Source organism: Colobus angolensis, unplaced genomic scaffold (assembly GCF_000951035.1).
Source record: "Colobus angolensis palliatus isolate OR3802 unplaced genomic scaffold, Cang.pa_1.0 Scaffold106, whole genome shotgun sequence".
Lineage (NCBI taxonomy): Eukaryota > Metazoa > Chordata > Mammalia > Primates > Cercopithecidae > Colobus > Colobus angolensis.
The window spans coordinates 5,040,268-5,066,776 of record NW_012111586.1 but is presented as its reverse complement, the minus strand read 5'-3'; the positions used below and the strand labels follow the sequence as shown (position 1 = coordinate 5,066,776).

At 40.9% G+C, this 26,509-nt stretch overlaps 1 protein-coding gene across 2 annotated transcripts in view; it reads left to right on the top strand.

Moving 5' to 3' along the window:
- Positions 1–930: 930 nt before the first annotated feature.
- EFCAB14 (EF-hand calcium binding domain 14) overlaps positions 931–26,509 on the top strand; it is a 42,754-nt gene continuing 17,175 nt past the window's right edge. The window contains exons 1-5 of one of the 2 annotated variants that reach the window (XM_011947002.1): positions 1,006–1,082; positions 1,364–2,169; positions 3,635–3,783; positions 11,964–12,109; positions 23,379–23,477. In XM_011947002.1, coding sequence (XP_011802392.1) covers positions 1,985–2,169; positions 3,635–3,783; positions 11,964–12,109; positions 23,379–23,477 — 579 coding nt within the window. In that variant the 5' untranslated portion in view covers positions 1,006–1,082; positions 1,364–1,984. Of the gene's footprint in view, positions 2,170–3,634; positions 3,784–11,963; positions 12,110–23,378; positions 23,478–26,509 lie in introns of both variants that reach the window. The other variant, XM_011946999.1, reaches the window with a different exon arrangement.

Sequence of the window (26,509 nt, the reverse complement as noted above, 5' to 3'; positions counted from 1 at the left end):
GCTCTTCTGGTCCAGCCACAACAGGTCTTCCTGGTCACTCCTTCCTGCGAACACTGCACAGCTCATTCCCTCACTTCCTCTGATAATCTCACTGAATGTTCCCTTTTCACAGAGGCACTCCCCATCACCTGACCGTGTTTCAATTTTCCTAATAACACTTATAACCTCCTGACATTTAACATGTTTGCCTATTGTTGCTCTCCTCCCACTAGAGTGTAAATAAACTGCAGGAATAGATTGGCAGATAAGATACAGGATGCTCAGCTAAACTTGCATTTCACATACACAATGAATAATTTTTTAGTATGAGGATGTCCTAGATGTTGCATGGGATGTCTTAATGCTAAAAAATTGTTTGCTGTTTATCTGAAATTCAAACTTTACTGGGTGTCCTACATTTTCATTTGCTAAATCTGGCAACCCTACACAGGAAGACAAGGACCCTGGTTATTTTGTTCATGGCTGTATCCCCAGCGCTAGAACAGCTCCTGACACGTAGTAAGTAAGCTCTCAATAAATATTTATTGACTGAATGAATGTGTTCATTAATCTGAAACGCGCCTAAACTTTTAATAGCCTGTGTGAGAGTCAGAGGGGCGGAGCTTTCAGACTTGGTTAGTCCAGTTAACAACTGGGTGCCTGGGCGGCTGATGAACTTTCGAGGTAGGTCGAGCAGCTGGGTGCTTTACCTGCCCCGCCCGCGCTCCGCAGGATGCAGAACTCCACCCGGCTCAGATGAGCAGCAGGTCCCGGAAGCCCTCCTAGGGGCGGGGCCACCCTAACCGGCGGGTGGGACCCAGCCCCAGCCCCAGCCCCAGCCCCAGCCCCAGCCCCAGCCAGGGCAGGGCCCCTTTAACGCCCCACCTCTCCGCCACGACTTTCGCCCCGGCGTGACGTCACCCAGGCGGGCGACCAATGGGAGTACGGCTTACTGGCAGGCGGCGCCGGTGGCCGCTGCCAAAGGGGAAGTGATCTGGGGCTGGAGCGATGGCCCGGGTCTGGAGCCCGCGGCCGCCGCCGCCGCCGCCACCAACACCAACAACAACGTGTCGGGAGCAGCCGCGGCCGAAGCCGGAGCAGAGGCCGGAGTCGCGGCTGGAGTGGGGCCTGCGCGTGTGAGTGGCCGAGAGTTGCCCGTGCCGGAGACCTCAAACTACCGGCGGGAGCGCTTTCTGTCGGCGGAGCCGCCGTCGCCCGCAGCACCGTGTCCCCAAGGCCCAGACAGCGGGGCGGGGGTCTAGCAGGCGCGGGACTGGCTTCTCTCAGGCCGACCCTTCGAGCTGGGCTCCGGATCTTCCTCGGCCTCGGGCCTCCTTCACGTTCAGGACGGAGGCCGGAGAACGGTGATCATAACACACCCCAGCCGGCTTCCTGGGCCGGGCATTTTCTCTGCGGCCAAGCAGTGTTGGGATTGTAGCTGCTGGGAGCCCCCTCCTGCCGCCACCTGTCCTGCCAGGAAGGGACTGACGCGTTCCCACGTTCTTGCTCTGCACCTCCCACTCTCTTCCCATTCAAGAACAAGTTTCTCTTCCCTCTCCATTGGAAATCCTCCCCCGGAGGTCCAAAACACCTATTTTAAGAGTGCCCTTCCTTAGCTCCTGGAGCACTCTTAGAAGTATTGCCTACTTATCCGGGCTGAGAATCCTTCATTTTTGACTTGGCTTTTTTTCGCCCTTTGGAAGATAAAGGCCCCTTTCCACCCTCTACTAACACTCTGCTCCCAAGGCCTTATCCTTTGGGGTCACCAGCTCCTTGGCCATTTCTATGTGATTTCCCCCACCCATCTGAGTTCCAGTTTCCTCTGGGCTCCAATCTCCAGTCCCTGGCGGATCTGGTCAGTCCCACCCCTAGGTGGGAGTGACCAGGGGGCTCTGGCCCAGGATCCCCAACCCTGGAAGGCAGCTCCAAGGCAGGAAGAGAACTGGGCGTCGGGTACGAACCTGGCAGCTCAGGAGTCGGGGCTCCACTTACCCCACACAAAAAGATGAAAAAGCGCAAAGAGCTCAATGCATTGATTGGTTTGGCTGGGGACAGCCGGAGAAAGAAGCCCAAGAAAGGCCCAAGCAGTCACCGCCTGCTTCGCACTGAGCCTCCCGACTCAGACTCTGAGTCCAGCTCCGAAGAGGAAGAGGAGTTTGGTGTGGTTGGAAATCGCTCTCGCTTTGCCAAGTGAGTAGTGGGGAAAGGTGGAATGGGAAGAAGGCATCTCCTTGCACTACCAAGGGGCCACATTGACAGGAAGGAGAAAGGAAGTCCTTGGGAAGAAAAAAGGGTGTAGACCTTGGAAGTCAAAGAGGGAAAAACGGTTTTAGGGAAAAGGTAAGTTCAGATCCTGAATGAAGAATAAGTTAGAGACCTGTCTTTAGGTGTAGAAAGAAAATCTCCAAATCTGAGGTGGAAATGTGGACTTGGGAGAATGTGCCAAGAGTCCAGGGAGTCCTAAAGAAGCGAAGAATGGAGACAGAGGAGCAGAGAAGCTTTGGAGACTAGACCTTTTAAAACAGTGTAGAACAAAGGAGAAACAGAGACTTTAAGACTGCAAATTATTTCGTTTTTGCACTCTTGATGATTCTGAATATTGGTGATGGGGAAACATGGTGAGAGATATACTGTAGGAAGTATGAGCCTTGAGAGTAGGTGGGGTGGGGGGTGGGGAGCAAAAGAAGAGGCATCATTTTCCCTAGCCATTCATAGGTGTAGAGACCACTAGGCAAATCAAGTAGTAAGATTTGAGGACATTGGGATTGGGGCTCAGGGTGGGAAAGAACCAAAGGGAACTAAAAACGCCCTTGGACTCTCTGGGAGCACACTAAAAGAAAAGAGGATTCTGCTGAAGATGCGGAAACAATGGCTAGGCAGAAGGTCAGGGTGCTGACATGGAGTGGTTGGTTGGTTTAAAATGTCTTGTTTTGTTAAAGGAAGAGTTTGATTTCTAATGAGCTTTGTCAACTTAGGCTGTTAAGGGCAATCCTGGGTTTCGGTTATGAAGGTCTGATGAAGTGTTACCTTCATCAGAAGATACCTGGAGTAGTTACCCTGCTAAGTTAGTTTAGACCTTGAAAGTTGGTTGATATTTTGTGTGAAATCTAGCCCCTTCTGTATTTCCTTACTTCTGAGCCAATAAGCTAGAATACACCAGGTGTCCACTTAAAACTACAGATCCTGTTTCTTTCATTTCTTTTGCAGTAAAACTTGCTTAAAAGTTTATAAAGTTTCAGGAAACTGAAACAAGATTTCCCGGAGTGAGTGAGTATGCATTTGAGAGAGAGAAATCAATAGGCAAATGACAGTGCAGAGATGGAATTGCAGAGAAACATTGGTCTTGACACTTTTGTGACCTGAGCTTGTATTCAAAGACCTCTCTCCTGATGATGACAGCTGCAGTGCCTTTATGTTCTTCCTTTTACCTGCAGGAGCTCCCTCTGTTTTATGTGATGTTTGAAACCTTTGTACCCAGTAGATGAACCCTTAATAGGTCGTATTATTTATTCATTTAAGTGCTTTACCCTACCTTCCCTGATTAATTCACTGGTTATTCATTTAGAGGAGATAATTGCATGGCAAAACTATTTCTAATAAAGCTATACCCCATAATCACTTCTGTACTCATGGTTGAATGTGTCCTCTTGAGCAGGGGAGACTATTTACGATGCTGCAAGATCTGTTATCCGCTCTGTGGTTTTGTCATCCTTGCTGCCTGTGTTGTGGCCTGTGTTGGCTTGGTGTGGATGCAGGTTGCTCTCAAGGAGGATCTGGATGCCCTCAAGGAAAAATTTCGAACAAGTAAGTGGTTACTCTTTTTTTTTTTTTTTTTTTTTGAGACAGGATCTTGCTCTGTTGCCCGGGCTAGAGTACAGTGGTGCAATCTCTGCTCACTGCAACATCTGCCACCCAGGTTCCAGTGATTCTTGTGGTCAGCCTTCCGAGTAACGCCCAGCTAATTGTTTTGTATTTTTAGTAGAGACAGAGTTTCACCAGGCTGGTCTCAAACTCCTGACCTCACTTGGTCCACCCACCTCGGCCTCCCAAAGTGCTAGGATTACAGGCGTGAGCCACCGTGCCCGGCAGTGGTCACTCTTTTCAGGGTGTAATCTTGGACTCCTTTCCAGGTTCTGGGACAAAGTCAACCATGCTGAACGAAGAGTTTTGCTCATCCTAGTGAAGCAATTATACATTCCTCTCAGTATTTTTATACTCTTTTTGAGCTGTCTGCTTGAATGTTGTAACACTTATTTGTTTTTAAACTCACAAATAAAAGGCAGTGCTTATGCACCAGCAGGACAAGTAATATCTGAAATAATGGCATTGCAGTAAATGCTTAGCGTGCAGAAGGCAAGAGACTTCTACCCCTAGGACAGGAGTCTAGAACTTTGTGTAACCTCTACTTATAGCTTGCATCTCCCCAACTATAAAGTGACAATGACAACACTGAGGTATTCCTTCTACATCACAGGGCCATTTGAGAAAGAATGTGGGAGCATCTGTCAAACGATTGCCTCTTTAGAAAGACCAAATAAGAGCATAGAAATGGGCAATAATAAGAGTAGCTAACATTTGTGGAAGGCCTACTGTGTGCCAAGTCTCAAATCATTTTCTTTACAAAATAATCCCGTGAGATGGCTATTTTTATTATCTTGTGCTCTTAGAAGGATTAAGTAATTTGTTCAGTGATTAAGTATGAAAGAGCTGAGCATCTTCTTGCCCCTTGCTGCCCAAGTTCACATTTGTAACACTACTATCTGCACCACTGTTCCCGGTGGCCTTGTAAGCCTACGCACATTTATTCAAGTGCCTACAAATCTCTTTGATATCAACTTGGTCAGTAATCTGAAAGAAGTTTAGTAGAAGAAACAGGAAGAACTGGTTTTCTGCATACTTACCAGTTTTCAAGCTTAGAGCAAGGACTGATAGATTTCTCTCCTTAGCTGTGCTTATACTAGTAACATGATCTGTTTCAAGAAAAAAAATTTAAATACCATTAATGAGTGTTATCATTTTAAAGTTGTAGGAAACTTGCACTAATTTACATATTCATGAAGGGCTTAAAACAACCATACCTACTTTGAACACTATCCAACTGTCAGAAATGTTTATCTCATGAATGAGTTTTAAAGTTTAAGGAAGTTTTCAAGTCACAGAGTTTTGTATATTCTAAATTGTAAAGTTGTATTTTACACATCCAAATTACTTTTTCATTTATTTTCTTTTTTTTTTTTTTTTTTGAGATAAGGTCTTGCTCTATCACCCAAGCTGGAGTGCAATGGCATCTGGCTCATTGCAGCCTTGACCTCATGGGCTCAAGCAGTCCTCCCGCATGAGCACCCCACACCCCGAACCCCAGTAGCTGAAACTACAAGCACACACCACCCTCCACTAATTTTCATATGTTTGTAAAAGACAGGATTTTGCTATGTTGCCCAGACTGGTCTCAAACTTCTGGGCTCAAGTGATCTGCCTGCCTCAGCCTCCCGAAGTGCTGGAATTACAACTGTGAGCCACTGTGCTCGGCCCAAATTACTTTTTCCAAAAGGTATGTTTGCACAGTAGCTTTGACAGGATGTAACAGATTTTTTTTTTTTTTTTTAGCAACACTGAAATTTTTGGCTCTAGGTTTCAAGGGTTAATCTTCTAAGCAAAGGCGCCAGTTTCAACTTAATCACAAAATACCCTAACCTTAATAGCATGAGCACACCAGGAAACTGACCACAAGGCTTTCTCAAGGTCATAAAGAAATCTGGCTCCAGAATTGGAGTTCTTACTTTCCATCTTAAGCCTGGAAGATTACAATATCCTCACTTTCCCATCTGAAGCCTAGAAGATTACCATATCCCAACTTCTCTTGGCTGCCTACAGTTACTCAAGTTTTGAACCCAGCCTAAGAACAGCTAATTTTTAGTGTGTTAATGATATTTCTAGTGATGTTGCTTTGAAACAAACAAACAAAAGTTAAAATACTAACTTTGGTTTTCTTCTGAGTTTCTGATTCTGGGGATGGGGATTCGGTATGCCACAATTCTCTGCTAGAATCCTAACCTGGATTACCAATTTTTGGAGTATGGTATAAGAAACAATGAGATATGTACCCCATAGTTATTTTTCCTCCTTTATAGTTGTCCTTGCAATATTGCACAGTGTCTCTAAGGCCAATTTTTTCTTTACATGTAAGTAGTAAGTGTAACTTGGAAACTAGGTTCCAACCATAAATAACCACCGAAGTCATCTGTCTGTGCCATCATCTCTCTGTAGTTAGTTAATTGGGTCTCCTAACTACAGCCTTGTAGTTAGTTAGGCTTGTAGTTGAGCTATAGGCTTGTGCTGTAGCTTGTTTTGATCACATATAGCAATTATTTATTTATATATTTCAAAACATTCTCAATTCACGCATCCAGGGGTTCATTTTTCTGACTGCTCTGCACCTGTGTTTACGAGATACTTATGTAATTTATAGGGTTAGCTGAGCTTTTCAGGTAATTTCTTTGGGAATGCAAACAAAGTACTACATTTTAAAAATAGACCAGGTACATGTAATAGACCTGGCAATCAGTCAACAAATATTTATTGAACACTTGTTAATACCAATCCCTGGAAATACTATACTGTCTTCAGGAGATGTCAAGAATTATACCCTGGACTGCAGACCCTGCTTTCTACCACTGAGCCACATTCTCCTAGGACCCTGACTACATTTGTCAGCAAGCTGAATGAAGCACATTTGGAATTGTCAGTCCAGCTGCTTTATTGGCTTTGATTTGCTACAATAGAAATGCCAGCACCTGCAATGTCTTCCTGACATTGCAAAGCAGGACTTCCTGAGGGAGGGTAGGGGATAGGGTGTAGTCAGTCCATAGGCTAAACCATTGTAGACTACTTGGGAGTTTTTTTGTGAGAAACAGCATCTTGACTAAATGGAACCAATCTTGTTAGGTTTAAATAATCTTTCTTTGAATTATGCTTCTTTTTTTTTTTTTTTTTGGTTGGTTAGTTGGTTGGTTGGTTGTTTTTGAGGTGGAGTTTTGCTCTTGTCACCAAGACTAGAGTGCAATGGCACGATCTCAGCTCACTACAACCTCTGCCTCCCAGGTTCAAGTGATTCTCCTGTCACAGCCTCCCGAGTAGTTGGGATTACAGGCACATGCCACCACACGCAGCTAATTTTTTTTTTAGTAGAGACAGGGTTTCACCTTGTTGGCCAGGCTGGTCTCGAAACTCCTGACCTCAGGTAATTCACTCATCTCAGCCTCCCAAAGTTCTGGGATTACAGGCCTGAGCCACCACACCCTGCCTAAATATATTTTTTAAGGTTAATTTTTTTTTCTTGTTTTTCAAGAAGACAGTGGGATTCACGAATTTGGGTAAGACCACCTACTTGTCTGGCTTTAGTACCTTTTTGAGAAATCCAGAACTTCTTGATTTTATTTCTATAAATTTTCCAAGATACTTGCAAGGAAAGGAAGAAGGATTGCTGAAATACCTGAAATAGAAAGCAAAGCAGATAGGCTTTTTTTTTTTTTTTTTTTTTTTCAGTCAAAGAGAAACTTGATCCTTAAGCTAAAAGTACTGACTTGCCCTGAAACTCTTAGCTCAGTACTCTTTTCTCCAAAACCAGATACTTCAAAAGACCTCCACAGTTATTCTAAGGAAGATTCTATTCTCAACCATCCTTTTCTGTCACTCAACTATGGAACACTTGAGTAAATGAAAAGAAATTTGAAAGAGTATAAATAAATGTGGAAAGTGTAAATAAATCAGGCACCTCCTCTTCTGTCCATACAGACAAAGTAGTGACTTGGTCATTTAGTGCAGAACTTAAAAATGGTCTTGTGCTAACGAGGGCATTAGGGGATATAGGTATCTGTAACCTCTAAAGTATAGTAGAAAAAGTACTGGTCCTAGGAGCAGCAGGTTTAACTTTTTGAATTCTGGCTTTGCAAAACTAGCTGTAAAACTTAGACAAGTCACTTATGGGCCTTCATTTTCTCATCTATAAAACATAAAGATGTATTTGTGCTACCAAAGCACTTTGGGCATTCCTCTGTCATAACATCAGTCACACTGTGTAGTAATTCTGTGACCATTCCTGGCTCCCCACTAGACTGAGAGCTTCAGGGTCTTTTGTGTATACTGGTACCCATGCAGGGCTGGGCACATGGTGGGGGCTTAATAGCAAGTTGTTGAATAATTAATACATAAAAGTTTATTGCAAACTGGAAAGACATTGTATAACTATAAAATATAGTTTATTTTATATTTAATCCTGTCAACATTATGTTTACTGTTTGGTATATGTTGACGTTTTTCCATTTCCTCATCTTAAAGATTAGGGAATCAAAAGAACTAGGTACATTATTTTGAGCATTAACATACAAAATTTTAAATTATTTGCTTCCTATATTGGAAAAACATGAATTAGTAATCATAAGTTATTTGTTTGTTTGCTACACTTCCTCCCATTTATGTAATAAACGTACCTCTACTTGGCTTGTCTCTCCTAAAAAGCTCCAAACCAGATAATCATTGTGATCCCCTCTTGGCTCATACAATCCTCAGGATCCAGAATATTTTCAGGGCTGGTCAGCTTTATATGTTTGTTAGTTAATAATTGTAACCCAGGTTATTTATGTGTCTGTCTATTTCCTCTTCCACTCCTACCTCCTAGTTCGTGCATATAGACTACAGGAAAGAGAGACTTTGCCCCTTGCCCCTTTGGGGTGCCTGAGTATGGCAGATGTTTGTTGGATGAGTTCTTCTTTATAACCTAACTGAAAATGTATAGGAAATTCAGTGAAATGAATTTAGACTGGCTGGTAAAATGTTTTCACTGTATGAGATAGATATATTCCTGTAAACCATGTGTAAATCAAGTGCTGTATTAAAAGCACCTGCTGGAAACTACTGGGCAAAAGGAAATCAGTATGTGGAAGATATCCACACCCCCATGTTTATTATAGCATTATTCACAATAGCCAATATATGGAATAACCTAGGTGTCCAACAGCAGATGGATGAAGAAAATGTAGTATATATACACAGTAGAATACTATTCAGCCATAAAAAAGAATGAAATCCTGTCATTCTCGGCAATATGGATGGAACTGAAGGACATTGTTAAGTGAAATGAGCTGGGAACAGAGAGTTAAACACTACGTGTTCTCACTCATATGTGGAAGATAAGAAAAGTTTATCTCACTGGGTGTGGTGACTCACGCCTGTAATCCCAGCAACTAAGGACGCTGAGGCAGAAGGATCACTTGAGCCCAGGGGTTTGAGACCAGTCCAGGGAAGCATAGCAAGACACCATCTCTTAAAAAGTTAAGGCATGGTGGTGCAAGCTTGTAGTCCCAGCTATTCAGGAGGCTGAGGGAGAAGGATCGCTTGAGCCCGGGAGTTTGAGGCTGCAGTGAGCTGTGATCATGCCACTGCCCTTCAGCCTGGGTAACAGAGAGAGACCTCACGTCTAAACAAAATAAAAATGTATTTCAAAAAAATTTGATTCTATAGAAGTAAAAAAATACAACAGGATACTAGAGGCTGAGAAGAGTAGGGGAAGAAAGGATAGGGAGAGATTGGTTAAAGGATGAAAAATTACAGCTAGATAGGAGGAGAAAGTTCTAGTGTTACGTACCATTGTAGCATGACTAGAGTTAACACTACATAGTTCCAAATAGCTATAAGGAGGATATCAAATATTCCCGACACAAAGAAATGATAAATGTTTGAGATGATGGATATGCTAATTACTCTGATCTGATCACTATACATTATATGTATGGAAACATTGCTGTGTACCCTGTAAATATGTATAATTACCGAATATCAATTTTTTTAAATGTTAAAGCATGTAGGAAGTCTGTCATTATAATGAAACCCTTTGGCAAACATTTTTGGAAAATGAGGAAATATATCTCATTTCTTTTAATTATTCTGAATTTTCAATAGTGAGCTTGCTTAAAATAAGGATACCACCATTACTCCTCATTTTGTGGGGGATCTTAGTTGCTGTTCAATGTGTTTGGGTTTTTATTTGGTTTTGTTTGTTTGTTTGTTCGTTTTTGAGATGGAATCTAGCTCCAGCCGCATAGGCTGGAGTGCAGTGGCGAGATCTTGGCTCACCGCAAACTCCTCCCAGGTTCAAGTGATTCTCCTTCCTCAGCCTCCCGGGTAGCTGGGATTACAGGTGTGCCACCACGCCCGGCTAACTTTTGTATTTTTAGTAGAGAGGGGGTTTCGCCATGTTGACCAGGCTGGTCTCAAACTCCTTACCTCAGGTGATCCACCCACCTCAGCCTCCCAAAGTGCTAGGGTTATAGGCGTGAGCCACCGCACCCAGCCTGGGTTATGTGTTGAGGGTTTTTTTGTTTAACTTAATAGTATAACATTAACTCCATTTCGTACCCTACAATTATTTCACAGAGCAAGCATTTGAACCCTTCTGTATACCTGGCTCTGTGCTGGCTGCTGGAAATGCATACCCAAGTTAGATCTAGTCTTTGTCCTCAAGCCTCTCACCATTTGGTAGAGGAGACAGATGAGTAAAGTTACAGCACCACATGTTAAGTGCTTGGTAGAATTTGGAGTGGAAAGAGGTTCAGTGGTCCAAGGGTCCTGGCTGTTGGTGCTGAATATTAAAAGGAATTAACTAGGCCAAAGTGGTAGAAATAAAGAAGAGACAAGCCAAGGGCATCTAGGCAGAAACCATAGCATGTGCAAGGGTCATGAGGCTTCAGAGGTTAGTGTGTCAGGAAGATCTGCTTGACCACAAGTAGGTTGAAGAGGTAGGTAAAGTGATGAGAAATGTAATTGGAAGTTAAGCAAAGGCCAAATATTTATTCAGGTGGTAAATATTGATTGAGTGCGTAAAATGTGTCAGGAGTGTTCTAAGTGTAGAAATGAACAAAATACTACGTGAACAAATGAACAAAATGTAGCTAACCGTGCAAAAATGAACAAAAAAGTCTTTTAGGAAGTTGTTTTATATGGCTCTTTTATGCCAGTTTCTAGTTTTAAGGAAGCATATAATAACTAAGGCAGTCTGTGGCTTAAAAAAAAAAAAAAAAGGATGTAGATTTTATTCTAGAGGACTAGCCATTATTAATATTTTATTCTCTATGAAAAGGGAAAATGCTGTTTAAAGAAAGAAGAGAAAGCATTGTTTCAGGCCTCTACCTTCAGACTGGCAAATCCCTAAACCATTCAGGAGCTATTGTTTCCCAAAAAAAAAAGGCCAAATATCACACTACTTCACCTAGCATATTCTTTTATCTTCTATTTCATTTTGAGTTTTGGGGTGATTTAAGACTTAAGAAAATACTGTTTACTATTTATGAAAAAGATTAAAAATCTTAGTCCTCATAACAGCTTTCAAAAGGTGGTAAGACCTCCCTCTTGCAGTTGACTAAGGTGGAAAAAATAGATTTAAGCATTTAGAAATATAAGTTACAATCTCACCTTGGGCATTAATAGAATAAGATTTATAAATCTTAATTGACTAATCTAAAAACTCCTTAACTGAGTTGGTCAGTAGTACTTAGCATTTATCATCTATTATATGCCTGGCCAGCTGTGTTAAGTGCTTTACAGCCATTCTCTCACTTAATATTAACAATCCTGTGAAGTATATTTTATCACTGTATTACAGATGAGGAAACTGAGCTCTAAGAATTTGAGTAATTTGCTCAAGATCATAGTAAGTCACAGAGTTGAGATTCAAAGGCAACTCTTTCTGCTCACATTCTGTTACGAGTTTTAGTTAGCTAACTTTAAAAGTTGCATTGCCAGTAGTGAAATAGCCCCAGTTAAAATGAGAGCTTTAGTGTAAAAGATATATATTCACATAAACCAAAGAACAATGTCCGAATTAACTTTCATTAATCCATCTTCTTTCCTACTGCTTGATGATTTTTTTCATCTTAGGACCATGAGGGCACTTTATGCTAGTTATGATTGTTCTTATTTTGTCTTTTTAGTGGAATCTAATCAGAAAAGTTCATTCCAAGAAATCCCCAAACTTAATGAAGAACTACTTAGCAAGCAAAAACAGCTTGAGAAGATTGAATCTGGAGAGATGGGTTTGAACAAAGTCTGGATAAACATCACAGAAATTAATAAGCAGGTGGGAAAAGTTTGATTTTTTGCTGTGTAAGCTATGAATACTTGTTTGGTTGTTTAGTATGAATACGGTATAGGGAATTGTAGGTATAGGGAATTCATTTCAGATTGTTTTACTTTTTGAAATGGGGTTTTGCATACTGTAATCCCAGCATGTTAAAGTCAGGTAAAACAGTTATGAATTTACCAAATATTTAAAATGTTAATCCTTTCTGCAAAAGAAAATAATTCTACTAAATATAGCAGTTGAGAAAAAGTTGGAAGTTTCTTGAGTCACCCTTTCCTACAGAGTAGAGTAGGTGTCAAGTAAAACAGGAGTGTCATCTAACCCCTAAGAAAAGTGGATAACCCATTTTTATTAGCTAATGAGAGCTTATTTCATTTGAGTTTACAAAATCTGGAAATGATCAGCAGTAGTCATTCGAAGAATAGCTTAGGAGTGGGTGATGGAGTTGGTTAAATACCTTGGTCAGTCAAGTAAGCCTAGATAGAGCATAAACTTTTCCAGTCCCTAAATTGACCAGAGTTGAGTAGACATTGATTCCAGAAGTGGGACTCTGCCAGAGAAAAAGGGCTTATTCTAAGAATGTTGATCAAGCATCTTGTATGTATTAGGATACTGTATTTGTCACAGGGTAACTATAGCCCCATCCCTAGTTTTTCCAGTTTAGTTAGGAAATGTATATGTGTAGAAAAGAAAAGTCAAGTACCAGATGAGTGACACACATGCAAAGTGCTTAAAACTAGATATTATTTTTCTTGGGGCTAAGAAGGTATTGTCTTCTTCAGAGTAGAATCACAAAGTTCAGAATGAGCCAGTAATGACAAGGAGCGCTGTGCTAGAAGAAAGCGCTTGCAGATATATCTGAAGCCACACCTTTCAGCAATGGTCCGGGAGTGGGGCAATTCAGCACTTAAGACCAATGATAAATAGTGTGGGGCAGTGGCTTCCAAACTTTTGCCTGGAACCTGCAGTAAAAAATGTTTTACATCATTACCCAGTAAACGCATACATACCTATTTGTAACTGGCATAAACATTTCTGAAACAGTAGCTCACCCTTAATATGTATGGTGCCTTATGCTACTTTCCATTCAGTTCTATTTAATCTTTCAAAATTATTCATGAAATAATTCATGAGTTACAGCCCCTGGTATTTACTATCTGTCCTTTACTCTTGGACTCTAAGTAATTAGAGAAAAGCAGGTATTCACCCCTTTTTTGCAAAAAGGGTAGGAGAAATTGGCCTTGCCTACATTCATACAGCAAATTACATCAGGTGAAAGTAGACCACATTGAAGCACTGAAAGATGGTCAGCATCTCTCCTGGGGCAAACTGGGATTCCATGTAAGTAGCCAGTCATACAGTTTGCCATTCTGAGAGGAGGATGATACTGTTCAGCATGAAAAGGCGAAGTCAGCTATCTATTTTTCATCTCAGTCTTGTAAACTGACATTATAGGAAGAGTCAAAGGGGATATTGGTACGTGGTGAGAGAACACAGATAGATTTTCAAATTTTTGGTACATATGTTGGTTTCTGAGTTCTCTTTAACCAGGAAACTAGACACAAAAGAATCATTTTATTCTTAGCCTGCCATTATTTTTAATGCAAGAAGCACCTGAGAATGCAGATACAGTAAATCTCAATGTCATTGATAGGTTTTTGAAAACTGTGAACTTAAGTAAATGGCATATAATGAAACCAGTGTTATCATAGGCTAATTAATATAAACAGGACTTAAGGCCAGGTGTGGTGGCTCGCACCTGTAATCCCAACACTTTGGGAGGCCAAGGTGGGAGAATCACTTGATCCCAGGAGTTCCAGATCAGCCTGGGCAACAAAGCAAGACCCTGTCTCTACAAAAAATAATTAGCCAGGCATGGTGGCATACACCTTTAATCCCAGCGACTGAGGAGTCTGAAGCAGGAGGATTGCTTGAGCCTTGGAGTTTGAAGCTGCAGTGACCTATGATCGTGTCACTGCACTCTAGCCTAGGCAACAGAGCAAGACCCTGTCTCAAAAAAAAAAAAAAAAAAAGTTAAATTCCTAGGGCACATTTCTGGTCACACAAAAAAAATCACTAAACTTCTAGATAAAGACCAAAACACTTCTAATATTCAGCATTGAAATAAATGTGAGCAATACATACATTTACAAAAGATTAATAAAAGCAAGTAAAATAATTATTTACCCATTTATTTCAGTGCAGGGTCAGGTCCTGAGTGGCCAGAGCCTATCCTGGCAGCTTAGGGTGCAAAGCGGGAACCAACCCTGTACAGGACACCATGCCCATCACAGGGCTTACTCATACACATGCTCACACTCAGACTGGGGCTGTTTATACATGCCAACTAACCTAACGTGCATAGCTTTGTGATGTGGGAGTACCTGGAAAAAACCCACGCCGACGTGAGGAGAACATGCAAAACAGACAGTGGCCCCAGCCAGGAGTCAGATTGTTTTTTTTCATCAACGTTATAACCAAATGACGTTGAACAAAATATTATTCAAGGATCTGCTATAAATAGGAAAGTTTGCTTCTGTCCTAGGGCTTCATCTATGAAGCTGGAAGAGATTGCCCTGAAACCCTTTCCATTTCAGCATCAATATGCCTTCAGAGATGCTGGGACTGACTTACGAAGCCAGCCTGATAACAGAGGACTTCTCCGTGAGCGCAGGCCCAGAAGCATTGGTGATGGGAAAGCAGAGACTTGCACTGTTTCCAAAGGGAGCTCAGTACTCTCTGTTTGAGTGGTTTTCTAAAATTAATGTTACATATCTCTGATGGTCTGTTGAAGTCAGAGGCATCTGTCCTAAACCAAAGTAGATAGAAAAATAAAAGAATATTTAACTATGTTTCTATATCTAAACATAACTGTCACTTAAGATGCTTTTAGTGGCAGTGGTTTTAGAAGCAATTCAAACTGGCTCAAACAAGAAGTTTATTATATCACTTAACAAGAACTGTTCTTATCACAATGTAAGTTGAAGTTAATATAATCTGAAAAAAAGCCATTAGTTTGAAAAAAAGTTAAAATCAAATCTTTCTTTGAAAAAGCTTTAAATTAGTAGTTGAAATCTAATTTACTTTGCTGTTTTATTCATGAAACCTCTGGTTTTATACTCATTCTCTCTTGACTGTTAAAGGGAGTCTCCTTCTACTTCCTTGAAGACATTATTCAACAGACATTTACCTAGCTGCTTTTATGGAGCTAGGTTTGGATACTGTCTCAATCCATTTGGGCTACTATAACAAAATATCTTAGACTATGTGACTTAAAAACAACAGGGGCTGGAAAGTCCAAGATAAGGCACAAGCAGATTTGGTGTCTGATGAGGGCTCATTATTTCATACTTGGCATTTTCTTGCTGTGTCCTCACATGGCAGAACAGAATGGGCAAACAAACTCCCTCTGACTTTTTTTTTTCTTTTTCTTTTTTTTTTTTTTGGAGACAGGATCTCACTCTGTCACCCAGACTGGGATGCAGTGACGCAGGCACAGCTCAGTGCAGCCTCGACCTCCTGGGCTCAAGTGATCCTCCCACCCAAGTCTCCAGCGTAGCTGGGACTATAGGCACGCACCACCATGCCTGGCTAATTTTTTCTTTCTTTTTCTTTTTTTTTTTTTTGTAGAGACAGGATCTCACTATTTCCCAGGCTAGTTGCGAACTCCTGCGATCAAATAATCCTTCCACCTTAGCTTCCCAAAGTGCTGGGATTACACATGTGAACCACTGCCTCAGTTCCCCCAAGGATCTTATAATCAGATGGAGGAAACAGAAAAATAAACAATTGTAAAGCAGCCTGATAAGCAAAAAGAAATAGGTCCAAATGAGTATTGTGAGGGCATTTTTAAGTATATGTCTCACCTAGACTGGGGCCAGGTGAGATTTCCTAGAGATCTTGAACTGAGTCCTGAAGGGCAAATAGGAGTTAGCCAGCTGAATTCTACAGAAAGAGAGAAGAATATTTTAGGTAGAACATTAGTGCAGTTGATCCTCATAATTTATGAATTCTGTACTTGCTAAATTTATATGTAATCTCAAAATCTATACTTGTGGCACTTTTGCAGTCATTCACCAACACACGCATAGCAGCAAGGAATTTGAGTCACCCAACATGCATATTTACAGCTGAGTTTGAACAAGGTGACATACTGCCTTCTTGGTTCAGCTTTCATACTGTAAACAGTGTCTTTTTCACAGTGTATTTAATGCCATGTTTTTTATATTTTTCTGATGTTTTTGGTGATTTCCGTGTTCAAAAATGTTCCTCAGGCATAGTGCTAAAGTGTTATCTATTGTTCCAAAGTGCAAGGAGACTGTGATGTGCCCTATGGAAAAATACCTGTGTTAGGCTTCTTTCAGGCTTGAGTTACGGTTCTGCAGGCTGTGGGTTCAATGCTAATGAGTCAACAATATGCATTAAATAAGATATCTTTAAACAGAAATATACATACAACAAGGTTGTGTATTGTATTGATCAGTTTAAAAAAAGTGTGAGCAGGCCGGGCACGGTGGCTCATGCCTGTAATACCAGCACTTTGGGAGGCCAAGGTGGGAGGATCATGAGGTCAGGAGTTCGAGACCAGCCTGGCCAACATGGTGAAACCCTATCTCTACTAAAAATACAAAAAGTAGCCGGGCGTGGTGGCAAATGCCTGTAATCCCAGTTACTCAAGAGGCTAAAGCAGGAGAATCGCTTGAACCCAGGAGCTGGAGGTTGCAGTGAGCCGAGATCGTGCCATTGCACTCCAGCCAGGGTGACAAGAACAAGACTCTGTCTCAAAAAAAAAAAAAAAAAAGTATGAGCAGAGGGCTCACAGCAACCTAACCTGTGTTTTCCCAAGGAGCAGTGGTTCGGTATTCACTAATTGAATGTTTGTTGCAAGTTTTCTAGAAATAACTACCACTAATAATGAGAATTGACTATATGTGCAAAAGTATAGATGAATGAAAACATGTTATGTTCAGGGGATTTTAGTCACTCATTATAGCTGCAGTATAGTTTGGTTAAAAAGGCCAGAGATAAGTAAGTCAGCAAGAGCCACATCAAGAAGGACCTCGAGTGCCCTTCTCCTATAGTACTCTGTTTAGCTCTCTTTTAGCACTTAGTCCAAATACCTTATGTGATGCTTATTTGCATATACTTCTAATTGCACTAGAAAGGCATACACTATACTCTGAGCCGTAAGCATGATGATGAAGAAAATGATGGCAGCGATGATGATGGCGATAATGGTATTGACGATAACTGCCATTCATTAAATGCTTTCTTTGGGCCAGCCATTATTAGGTGCACTGCACATGTGATCTCCTTTCTTGGCTTCTACAGTCCTATGAAGTAGGAGATGTTCTTTCCATTTTACAGATAAGAACACTGAGGTTCAAAGAAGTTAAGTAGCTTGCCCACAGTCACTCAGCTGTGTAGCAATACTAAAAGTAAAATATTCAATTCCTGGAAGTCTCTTTTCTTTCCAGCTTCCCATGTTGTGTTACATGTTTGTAGCCCCTGTAGGATTCAGTAGGTGTTCAGTAGATAAAGTTGAAAGGATATGATGCTGAGTCCCTACTAGGGCTAATAATCACTCATCATTGATGATTGTCTGTTCTAATAACTTTTTCTTTACTATTTAAAGGACACTTAACTTCAACCCCAAAGCAGAAAAGCAGCATTTCCAACTTTATAATATAAAATGATGTGTTAAGCAAATGGTCTACAGTAGCTATTTTTAATTTTTCTAATGAAAAGTCATGTAATATGCATAAAAGTTATGACTCATATTTTGTCTGGAATATGGATTTTTCTTAATGGGTTCTATTTAATTCAACTTTTTAGACTCTTTGAATTCCAAAGTGTGACTTTTAGGTGTAAGTTCTCTAATGCCTGAGTCTGATCTGACATTCTAGAATGCAACTGTTAGAGGCCAGAGCAATTCCAGAGAAAGTAATGGGAGGGTACCTTGTCTCCATTTTATTTACATATAAAAGCTTTGCTATAGTTTTCCACAGATTTTGACATTATTTTACTGCAGAGAGGAATGCTAGAAGATGGACTCCAGCTTTGTAATTTATGGGTAAATAGCCAAGTCCTAGGGAACAGTGTGTGATCCAGGTTTTATAAGTGAGTAAGAAGACCTAAGTGATGTTTGTTACCTGGAAAGTTAATGGTCACCTCTCCAGAGCATGCTTTTGCTGTGAGGCAGCTGATACACCAGGCATAGAGTGTTTGTGGCATGGAGAAAAGTGCAGCAGCATCTTACTGATCTTACTGGCATTGGCTTTCAGCTGCTTCTTGACTTTGGGTGAAATGGCAGCTGCCAACCAGTTACCTGGCTTTTTGTGAGACCACTACCATTCCCAAGATACTTCTGATTAGCCATGCACTCTGCCATAGCCTCAGGAGGTTGGAACTTTCAGTACCTGGAAGAAGAGTTTTTACCCAAAGAACAGCTTGTCCCTTTAGGATCCGGCCAGTTGTCAGTGGAGGAAGGAGTTTGTCCCCTCAGATGGCTGAAAGGTAACCACATCATTGATAGGGGGTTAGGAATAACTATAGTCTTGCCCTTCAAACTGATCTTGAGCCAACTGTGTACATACTTTGGGGCACTAAGGAAAACATATCTGGGGCAGGACCCCTTCCTAGCATTTTATGATTGGGCATGTTACAGTGATCTCGGAAAGCCCAGTGAGGGCATAAAAGAAAGGGTCAGCCAAGAAAACCCATCAAACCCTTTCCAAAGTTATGTGGTATCTTTTTCCTATGTGTATATTTCTTTCTCATCTTTTGTCTTTTTAAAAATGTCATAAGTAATTTGTGAGTGGATTCTTATATAAGATTTAAACTATAAAACACATATAGAAATCCTATGAAAATTTTCCTTCAATTCCCAACTCTGTGCTCCCATCTCACATGCACACATGCGCGCGCACACACACACACACACTCTCTCTCTCTCTCTCTCTCTCTCTCTCTCTCATGCTGCCATAGGTAATGGGTCAGTAATGTGGGCTGCATCCTTCTTGTTCTCTTTCTGTTTACAAAATCATAATAGTTTTTAATATGAATTAGCCTATGGGTTAACATGCGTGTGTATCTGTAAATAAATAAGGTCATTCAATATGTGTTCTACAACTTGCTTTTCCACTGAATATATCCACATTCTTAGTGATATACATTTAAATTGTTTCTACTGTTTTGCTGTTACAAATAAGGAAAAATTATTTTTTTAAATGTATCATGCATATGAGCTACTAATTTGTAAGATTTCTAGAAATGAAATTACTAAAATAAAGAATATAAACATTTCAAATTTTGATGGATATTCCTTCTTACAAGGCTTCTCTAATTTATACTCCCATAAACAGTGCATGAAAATGCCTGTCTCTATATGTCCTTTTCAAACCTGGATATCATTCATATCTTTTTAAAGGCATGGGTGAAAACCTCCTTAATGTAATTGCTTATCTTAGGAAGTTTATGGTTTGCTGAGAGTGTCTCTTTGAGCTGAGGTTTCTCACCCATCTTGTTTTTAAATGAACAGATTTACAATGTTGATGATTAGTCTGGTTATTCTGGAGTCCTTATGGAGAATTGCATGTTTTAATGTTTCACTATTAAAGAACTGTCACTTATTTGATATTTCATCTGTACCAGGTACTATGCTAAGAGCTTTGATTATATATCTCATTTAATTCTCCTAGCCTGTATTGGTCATCTGTTCCTTGGTTACAAATTACCCCAACACTTAGTGTCCTAAAACAACAGTCATTTATTGTCTTACAGTTTCTATATGTCAGGAATTTGGAAGCAGCTTAGCAGACTGGTTCTGGCCAAGATCTCTAAGGCTGCAATTAAGATGTCAGCCAGGTCTTTATAACCTGAAGGTCTGACTGGGGCTGGAGGTTCCTCACTCACATGGCTTTTGGTAGGAGGCCTCAGTTCCTCCCAACATGGACTTCTCCATTCTGGGGCTACTCAAGTGTCCTCACAGCATGGCAGCTACCTTTCCCCAGTGTGACTAATCCAAGGGAGAGCAAAGAAGAAGGCATAGGACCTTTTGTGACCTAATTTCTGAAGTTGCCAGTCATTACTTCCACTTTATTTTGTTCTCTAGAAGCAAGTTACTTAAATCAGGCTACACTCTAGGAAAAGGGAATTAGGTTTCACCTCTTGAAGAGAAGAAGACTATCAAATAATTTGTAGACATGTTTTGGAACCATCACACATCCCTATGAGATAGTTGTTAAATAGTTGTTGTTGTTGTTATTATTGTTATACCCAGTTACTGATGAAAAGAATAAGTTCATTACTTATCTAGCCTTACGTCCTACCCGCTGGCCTCTGGCTTCTACTCTGCATAGACTAGCCTTCTCAATGTCCATCCCAGACACAGAGTGTTCATTCTCAGCCATTCATTCAACAAATTCCAGTCTTTGTGTCACACGTATTGTGAAAAGTAAAACAGACGTCCTTGATCACATGGAGCTTATAGTCTTATGGAAGAGAGAAACCTCAATCAAATAACCACATAAACAAATCATTGTCGCTTTGAGAAGTGTTGTGAAAAGAAAGTACTCCTGAGCCTATTCATACTGTGTTCCCTATCCCCTGATGCCACCCTCACCCTTCTAACCTGGAAAGAATGTCTGCTTTGTATAAAATTCTAACTTCTCTGTCAGAGTCTAATGTGAGTCCTACTTCTGCGAAGCCTGTTTCTTTCAGCTTGCGTTGATGTCCTTTTCTCAGAACTTTATTCAGTATCACGTTTAATGCTTAATTATTTCTTTAATGTACTCTTACCCTATCTCTCAGTTATATTGAAAGCTCCTTGAGGTGACAGACCTAAGTTTCCCTTAATTCTTCTACCTTCCTCACTGTTACCACCCAGTCCCAGCAAATCGTATCGTCTCTACTTCTGCTACTACCTCTACTACCACTCAAGTCTAAACCACCATTATCTCTTGCCAAGACTACACAGATTGCCTTCTTACTGGTCTCTCCATTTCTACTGAGAGCCATAGTAGTCTTCCCACAAAGTGTCTCCATTCATGTAATTACCCCGCTTACACACCCCTTCCTATCACACCTCAAATAAAACCCATGTGCTTGTTCTGCCTGTTCTGGCCCTTTTACAGAGTCCTGCCTGTTCTGGCCCTTTACTGCACAACTGGCCTCGTCGCCTACTTCTCTGTCTCTCTGTCTCTCTCACATGTACACACACATTATGAGATCCTGCCACCTAAACTCTGAATATGCCAAGCTCTTTCCTGTCCTGGGGCTTTTGGTCTAGCAGTTCCCTCTTCCCTGAAATATGCTTCATCCAATCTTCATATGATTAATTCCTTATTATTATTTAGATCTTAGTTTAAATTTTATCTCCTTACAGAAGCCTCCTCAGATCAACCAATCTAAAAGTTGCTACCCAGTCACTCCTTGATAAAATAAGGTATCAAGTTACCTTATTTTAATTTTTTTCTAGTGCTTCCCACTATCTGATATTTTTCTGTATAAAAGTATCTGTCTCGTTGCACTAAAATGTAAACACTACAGGATCCCTGACATCTGTGTTGTTCACCCCTGGTGTATAATAGGGTCCAATAGTATTTGTTATATTAGTGAATGGCTGAAAATTTGTCTTAAGCCTCTGAACTTTTCCCTCCTAAAAGAAAAGAAGGAAAAGAGAACCTGAGTTCCCGAGTTCCCAGGCTCCTCACCGGACTCCCTGTCTCAGACCAAGCTACTACTACTTACTCAGGGAGCTTTGTTTAAATTAAATTATTTGCATAGCTGGACATGGTGGCTCATGCCTGTAATCCCAGCACTTTGGGAGACCAAGGCAGGCAGATCACTTGAGGCCATGAGTTCGAGACCAGCCTGGCCAACGTGGCGAAGCCCCCATCTCTACTAAAAATACAAAAAATTGCCAGGCGTAGGGGCATGCACCTGTAATCTCGGGCTACTCAGGAGGCTGAGGCACGAGAATCACTTGAACCCAGGAGGCAGAGGCTGCAGTGAGCCGAGATCACTCCACTGCACTCCAGCCTGGGGCGACAGAACAAGTCTGTCTCAAAAAAAAGAAAAGAAAACATTCTTAGCATAGTAGTTATTCCAATCTGGATTCTTTTCTTTGTTTTTTCTGTCACCTTTTACTAGGATATACGCTCCATGAGAGCAGAGCTACATGGTCTTGTTTGCCTCTCTGCAGTCTCCACAATGACTGCAGCAGTGTCTGGCACAGAGATGCCAAACATTTGCTAAAGGAATGAGTAGGGAGTCAGGTTCTGTTTTGTTTTACATCCCCCAGTGCCTACCACTGTGCTTGGTCCATAACAGGTACCCAGAAACTGGTGGCTACCCTATGAGGCCACTCTGAATATAATTGCTATTGGTAGATCTGTGTTCTCATCCTAGAATTTAGAATAGGAAAGCAGTTTAGAACTAAGAATCTTTCAAGAGTGTTTTGAGCCAAACTGCAAAGCTTTTAGAATATTGTCTCTGCAGCCTGAAACTATTACACAGGTTCCCCCAGTTCCCGTTCAAGAGCGAAGTCTAGATATTTAGAATTCTATGCCTAAATGGCCGAAGGGAGGTCCCATTTTATTTTGATTCAATTCCTATTTTAATACATTGCATCAGTCAGTGAGTCAATGGGTATGTATTGAGCCCCTTCAGGATACAAAGTAGTGCTCTGGTTGAGCTATTGAGTTTGAATATTAGTCACATTATTAAACCAAAACCAAATCCCCAACTAGTTGAAAGTGCTGTTCAGATTGTCAGAGTGCAGTTCCTGTAGACTGTATTTTGTGAGATGGGCTTTTACTTTATATGTTCCCACCTGGGCAGGAACAAAAGTTTGGTAAATAACTGAGGTGTTACATTTTACCAAAATGAAATTTCAAAGTGATCCTTCATCATTAGCTTTCTTCCTGTCCAATTGTTGAAGGAGTGTGTGACAATTATAGCATCTTTTGGGTAATTTAAGATTTTGGGATCTTGTGCTGCCAGGACAGGGTAAAGAATAACACTTGCCTTTACTCTTTGGCACTAGTGTTCAAATTGGGCAGGGAAAGAAGGGGTATTATTGTTGCCTCCCAGATCCCAGCTCTATCCAAAGTACTATCTCCTTTCCTCCTGTGAGCTGACAGGGTTGCAGAAACACATAAAATCCTAGACTGTCTTGACATCACCAACCATAGAGTTTGTGAAGGTAACATGTACTCTACAAATTCTCATTTGTTTTCACTGTTTATTACTCTTTTTTGTTCAGATTTCTCTGTTGACTTCTGCAGTGAACCACCTCAAAGCCAATGTTAAGTCAGCTGCAGACTTGATTAGCCTGCCTACCACTGTAGAGGGACTTCAGAAGGTAGGTGCCATGTGTGGGTACTATTTGCCATAATTCTAGCTTCTTACAAGTTTTCATTGAAAGCCTAGCATTTGAAATCAGCTGCTCCAAGAGAGCTGTAATGGAGTGTATCATTATGTCCTAAAGAATTCACAACAATTTTGTTTTGGTCTGGTTAGTTAGGCCTTTAATTTGCAACAGGTTACATTAGCTGTGGTTTATATGGGTTCATACCTTTTTATTTGGCTCTCTGAGTCCCAGAATTGCTCTGCTGGCTCTCTTATGTTAGCATATGTGGGTTTGCTTTTCAACTTGCTTTTTCAGTTCACCATTCACAATGCCTTCATGAAAGCAGACCAATTGTACATGATAGTTGCCCTAAATCTCTATTATTTTCCATGATTAAGAAACTTTAAAAAAGAAAAAAGAAAAGAAAGAAAGATGACCCGGGGAAATGCAAAAATTAAAACTTCAGGAAACAAGCATTGGCAAGGATATTTGGAACAAAGGAAATTTTCAAACGCTCCTGCTCCTGCTAGGAGTATAAATTGGTAAAAATCACTTTGGAGGCTGGGCATAGTAGCTCATGACTATAATCCCAACACTTTGGGAGGCTGAGCCAGGAGGATCACTTGAACCCGGGAATTAGAGACCAGCCTGGGCAACATAGGGAGACCTCGTCTTTACAAAAAATTTTAAAGTTAGCTGGGCATGGTGGCACATACCTGTACTCCCAGCTACACAGGAGGCTGAGGTAGGAAGATCACTTGAGCCTGGGAGTTTGAGGCTAGAGTGAGCTGTGACCAACCAGATGAATAGTACTCAGGGATCTTTAGAGCTGGATGGGAAGAGTGGATAGGGGTAGGAAGGAAGAAGGTGACTAATTAAAACACAAAGAACATCATCCCCTGACACAGGAAATGGAAGAAGGGATTCCCCAAACAGTGGATATCAAATCTAGGATCTTTGAGTTCTAAAAATACGTGCTAAGTTTGATCAGATTATGTGCCAGGGTCTATGAGCATATGAATTCTTTCCACAAAGGAACAAAAAATTTCTAAGCCATAAGCAAAAACAAAATTTGCTATTTTATAGCCACACCATCTGTGTGTGCTCAATCTCCATAATTTGCTACTTGGCTAATGATGTGACCATCCACTTACAACTTTGGGGAAAAAAAAAAGGTAGGGACAACTTTGATGAGGCCAGATTCTTGCCATTGTTCCTAGGGCCAAGTCAGGAAATGGTAGGCTTCTGTAGCCATTAGTACAGAAGCAACTCTCAGTCTTGGCATTAGAAAAGGAAACTGGTTTATTCTTGAATTTATTCATTCAATAAACATTTGTGGAACTTCCTCCAGTATGTACCAGGCACTTTGCAGTTGATGGGAATACTGGTTTCAGAGTTTTGCTCCAGAGTTGACATGGCTCTGTCAGCTGCTTCCTTCAGGGAAAAAAAAAAAAAAAATCCTTAAACAAGAGCTTACTATCTTCTGGCATCCTAATGGGCTCATACATCCAGCCAGTGAGGACTGGATTCACAAACAGTAGGTGTCTTTGAATGCCTGTAGCTTTTGTAACAGGCATTCAGAGCTTACATAGATAGCAAACCAACTTAGAGACTTTTACCCAGTGTGTTGTCTCTTTGCAGATCTGTGTGTTTATAATGCCAGGCGCTGTGTTTCTTTCAGGTGGCTCAGTTTTGAAGTGGTAGGTCATCCCAAATGCCTAACTTTATTGTATCTCATGTAATGTTTTTTAACATCATCTCCTGTTCTCTTGGATTCTTGGATATCAGTGTAATAAAAATGACCTTGGTTAAAAATACTAATGTGGCACTATAAAACTGTCAGCATGTCTTGAAAAGGCCAAAAGTCACTGAATAGTAACACCTTTTTAGATGTTCCCTTAGGACAGGCCTTTTTTAAAACATGGCTTCTGAATTATATCTCCAAGTTCCCTGTCCACTTGGGCTCCTTAGGGCTAATGAAAGCAAAGTAAACCACTACTCATATCTCTCTTCAATGGTTGCTGACAGGATTCTACAGTAAAGGAAGAACAAACACTGCCAAATGAATTTTTCTTTCATCTCTGCAATGTTGAGTTTCCCAAAGCCAGAAATGGTTCCCTCCCACTTTTGCTCGAAGTGACCTTTGCTCCTAACAAGTGGCAGTCTACTGTGTTAGCTTGGCCATCTGCCTGCCCACAGCAGGGATTGACAGAGGCAGTTTGTGAGACAACCTTACCCCTGGGTTCCAGATTTATGAACTAATATTTTTTTCTTTAGGGAAGATTTGGTTTTCCTCTAGGAAAAATCATTTAAATTAAGAAAATTACTTGATTGATTGATTGATATAGAGCGAGAGAGAGTCCTATGAATTAACTCAGTATACACTACATGGAATCATAGTTTGAAGATGTTTGAAATAATTAGAAACACTGATTTTCATTAGGGCAGTGTTTCATTAGGGCAATGTAAATTAAATTCACTGTATACACTTCCATTAGGATGGCTAAAGTTGAAAAGAATGACTGTACCAATATTGGTGAGGATATGGAGTAACAGGAACTCTCATTCCCTGCTGGTGGGAACGTAAAATGGCATAACCATTTTAGAACACAGTTGGGCAGTTTTTTAACAAGTGAAGCATGGATCTGCCATATGATCAGCCATTCACCTGCTAGGTATTATGGCGATTAGAACGCAATGATAAAGGGGAATGACCGTAAGTCCACATAAAGACCTGAACATGAATGTTTATAGCAGCTTCATTTGTAATAGTCAAATATTGAACACAGCCTGAATGTCCATGAGCAGGGGGAGAGATAAACTGTGATAGAGCCACACAGTGGAATGCTGCTCGTCAGCCTGCCAAGTAGCCTCAACATGGATGAATCTCAATTCTGCTGAGTGGAAGTCACACTTTAAAAAGCACGACTTACTCACTGGTTCTACTTATATAAAATCTAGAAAATGAAGACTGGCTGGGCGCGGTGGCTCAAGCCTGTAATCCCAGCACTTTGGGAGGCCGAGACGGGCGGATCACGAGGTCA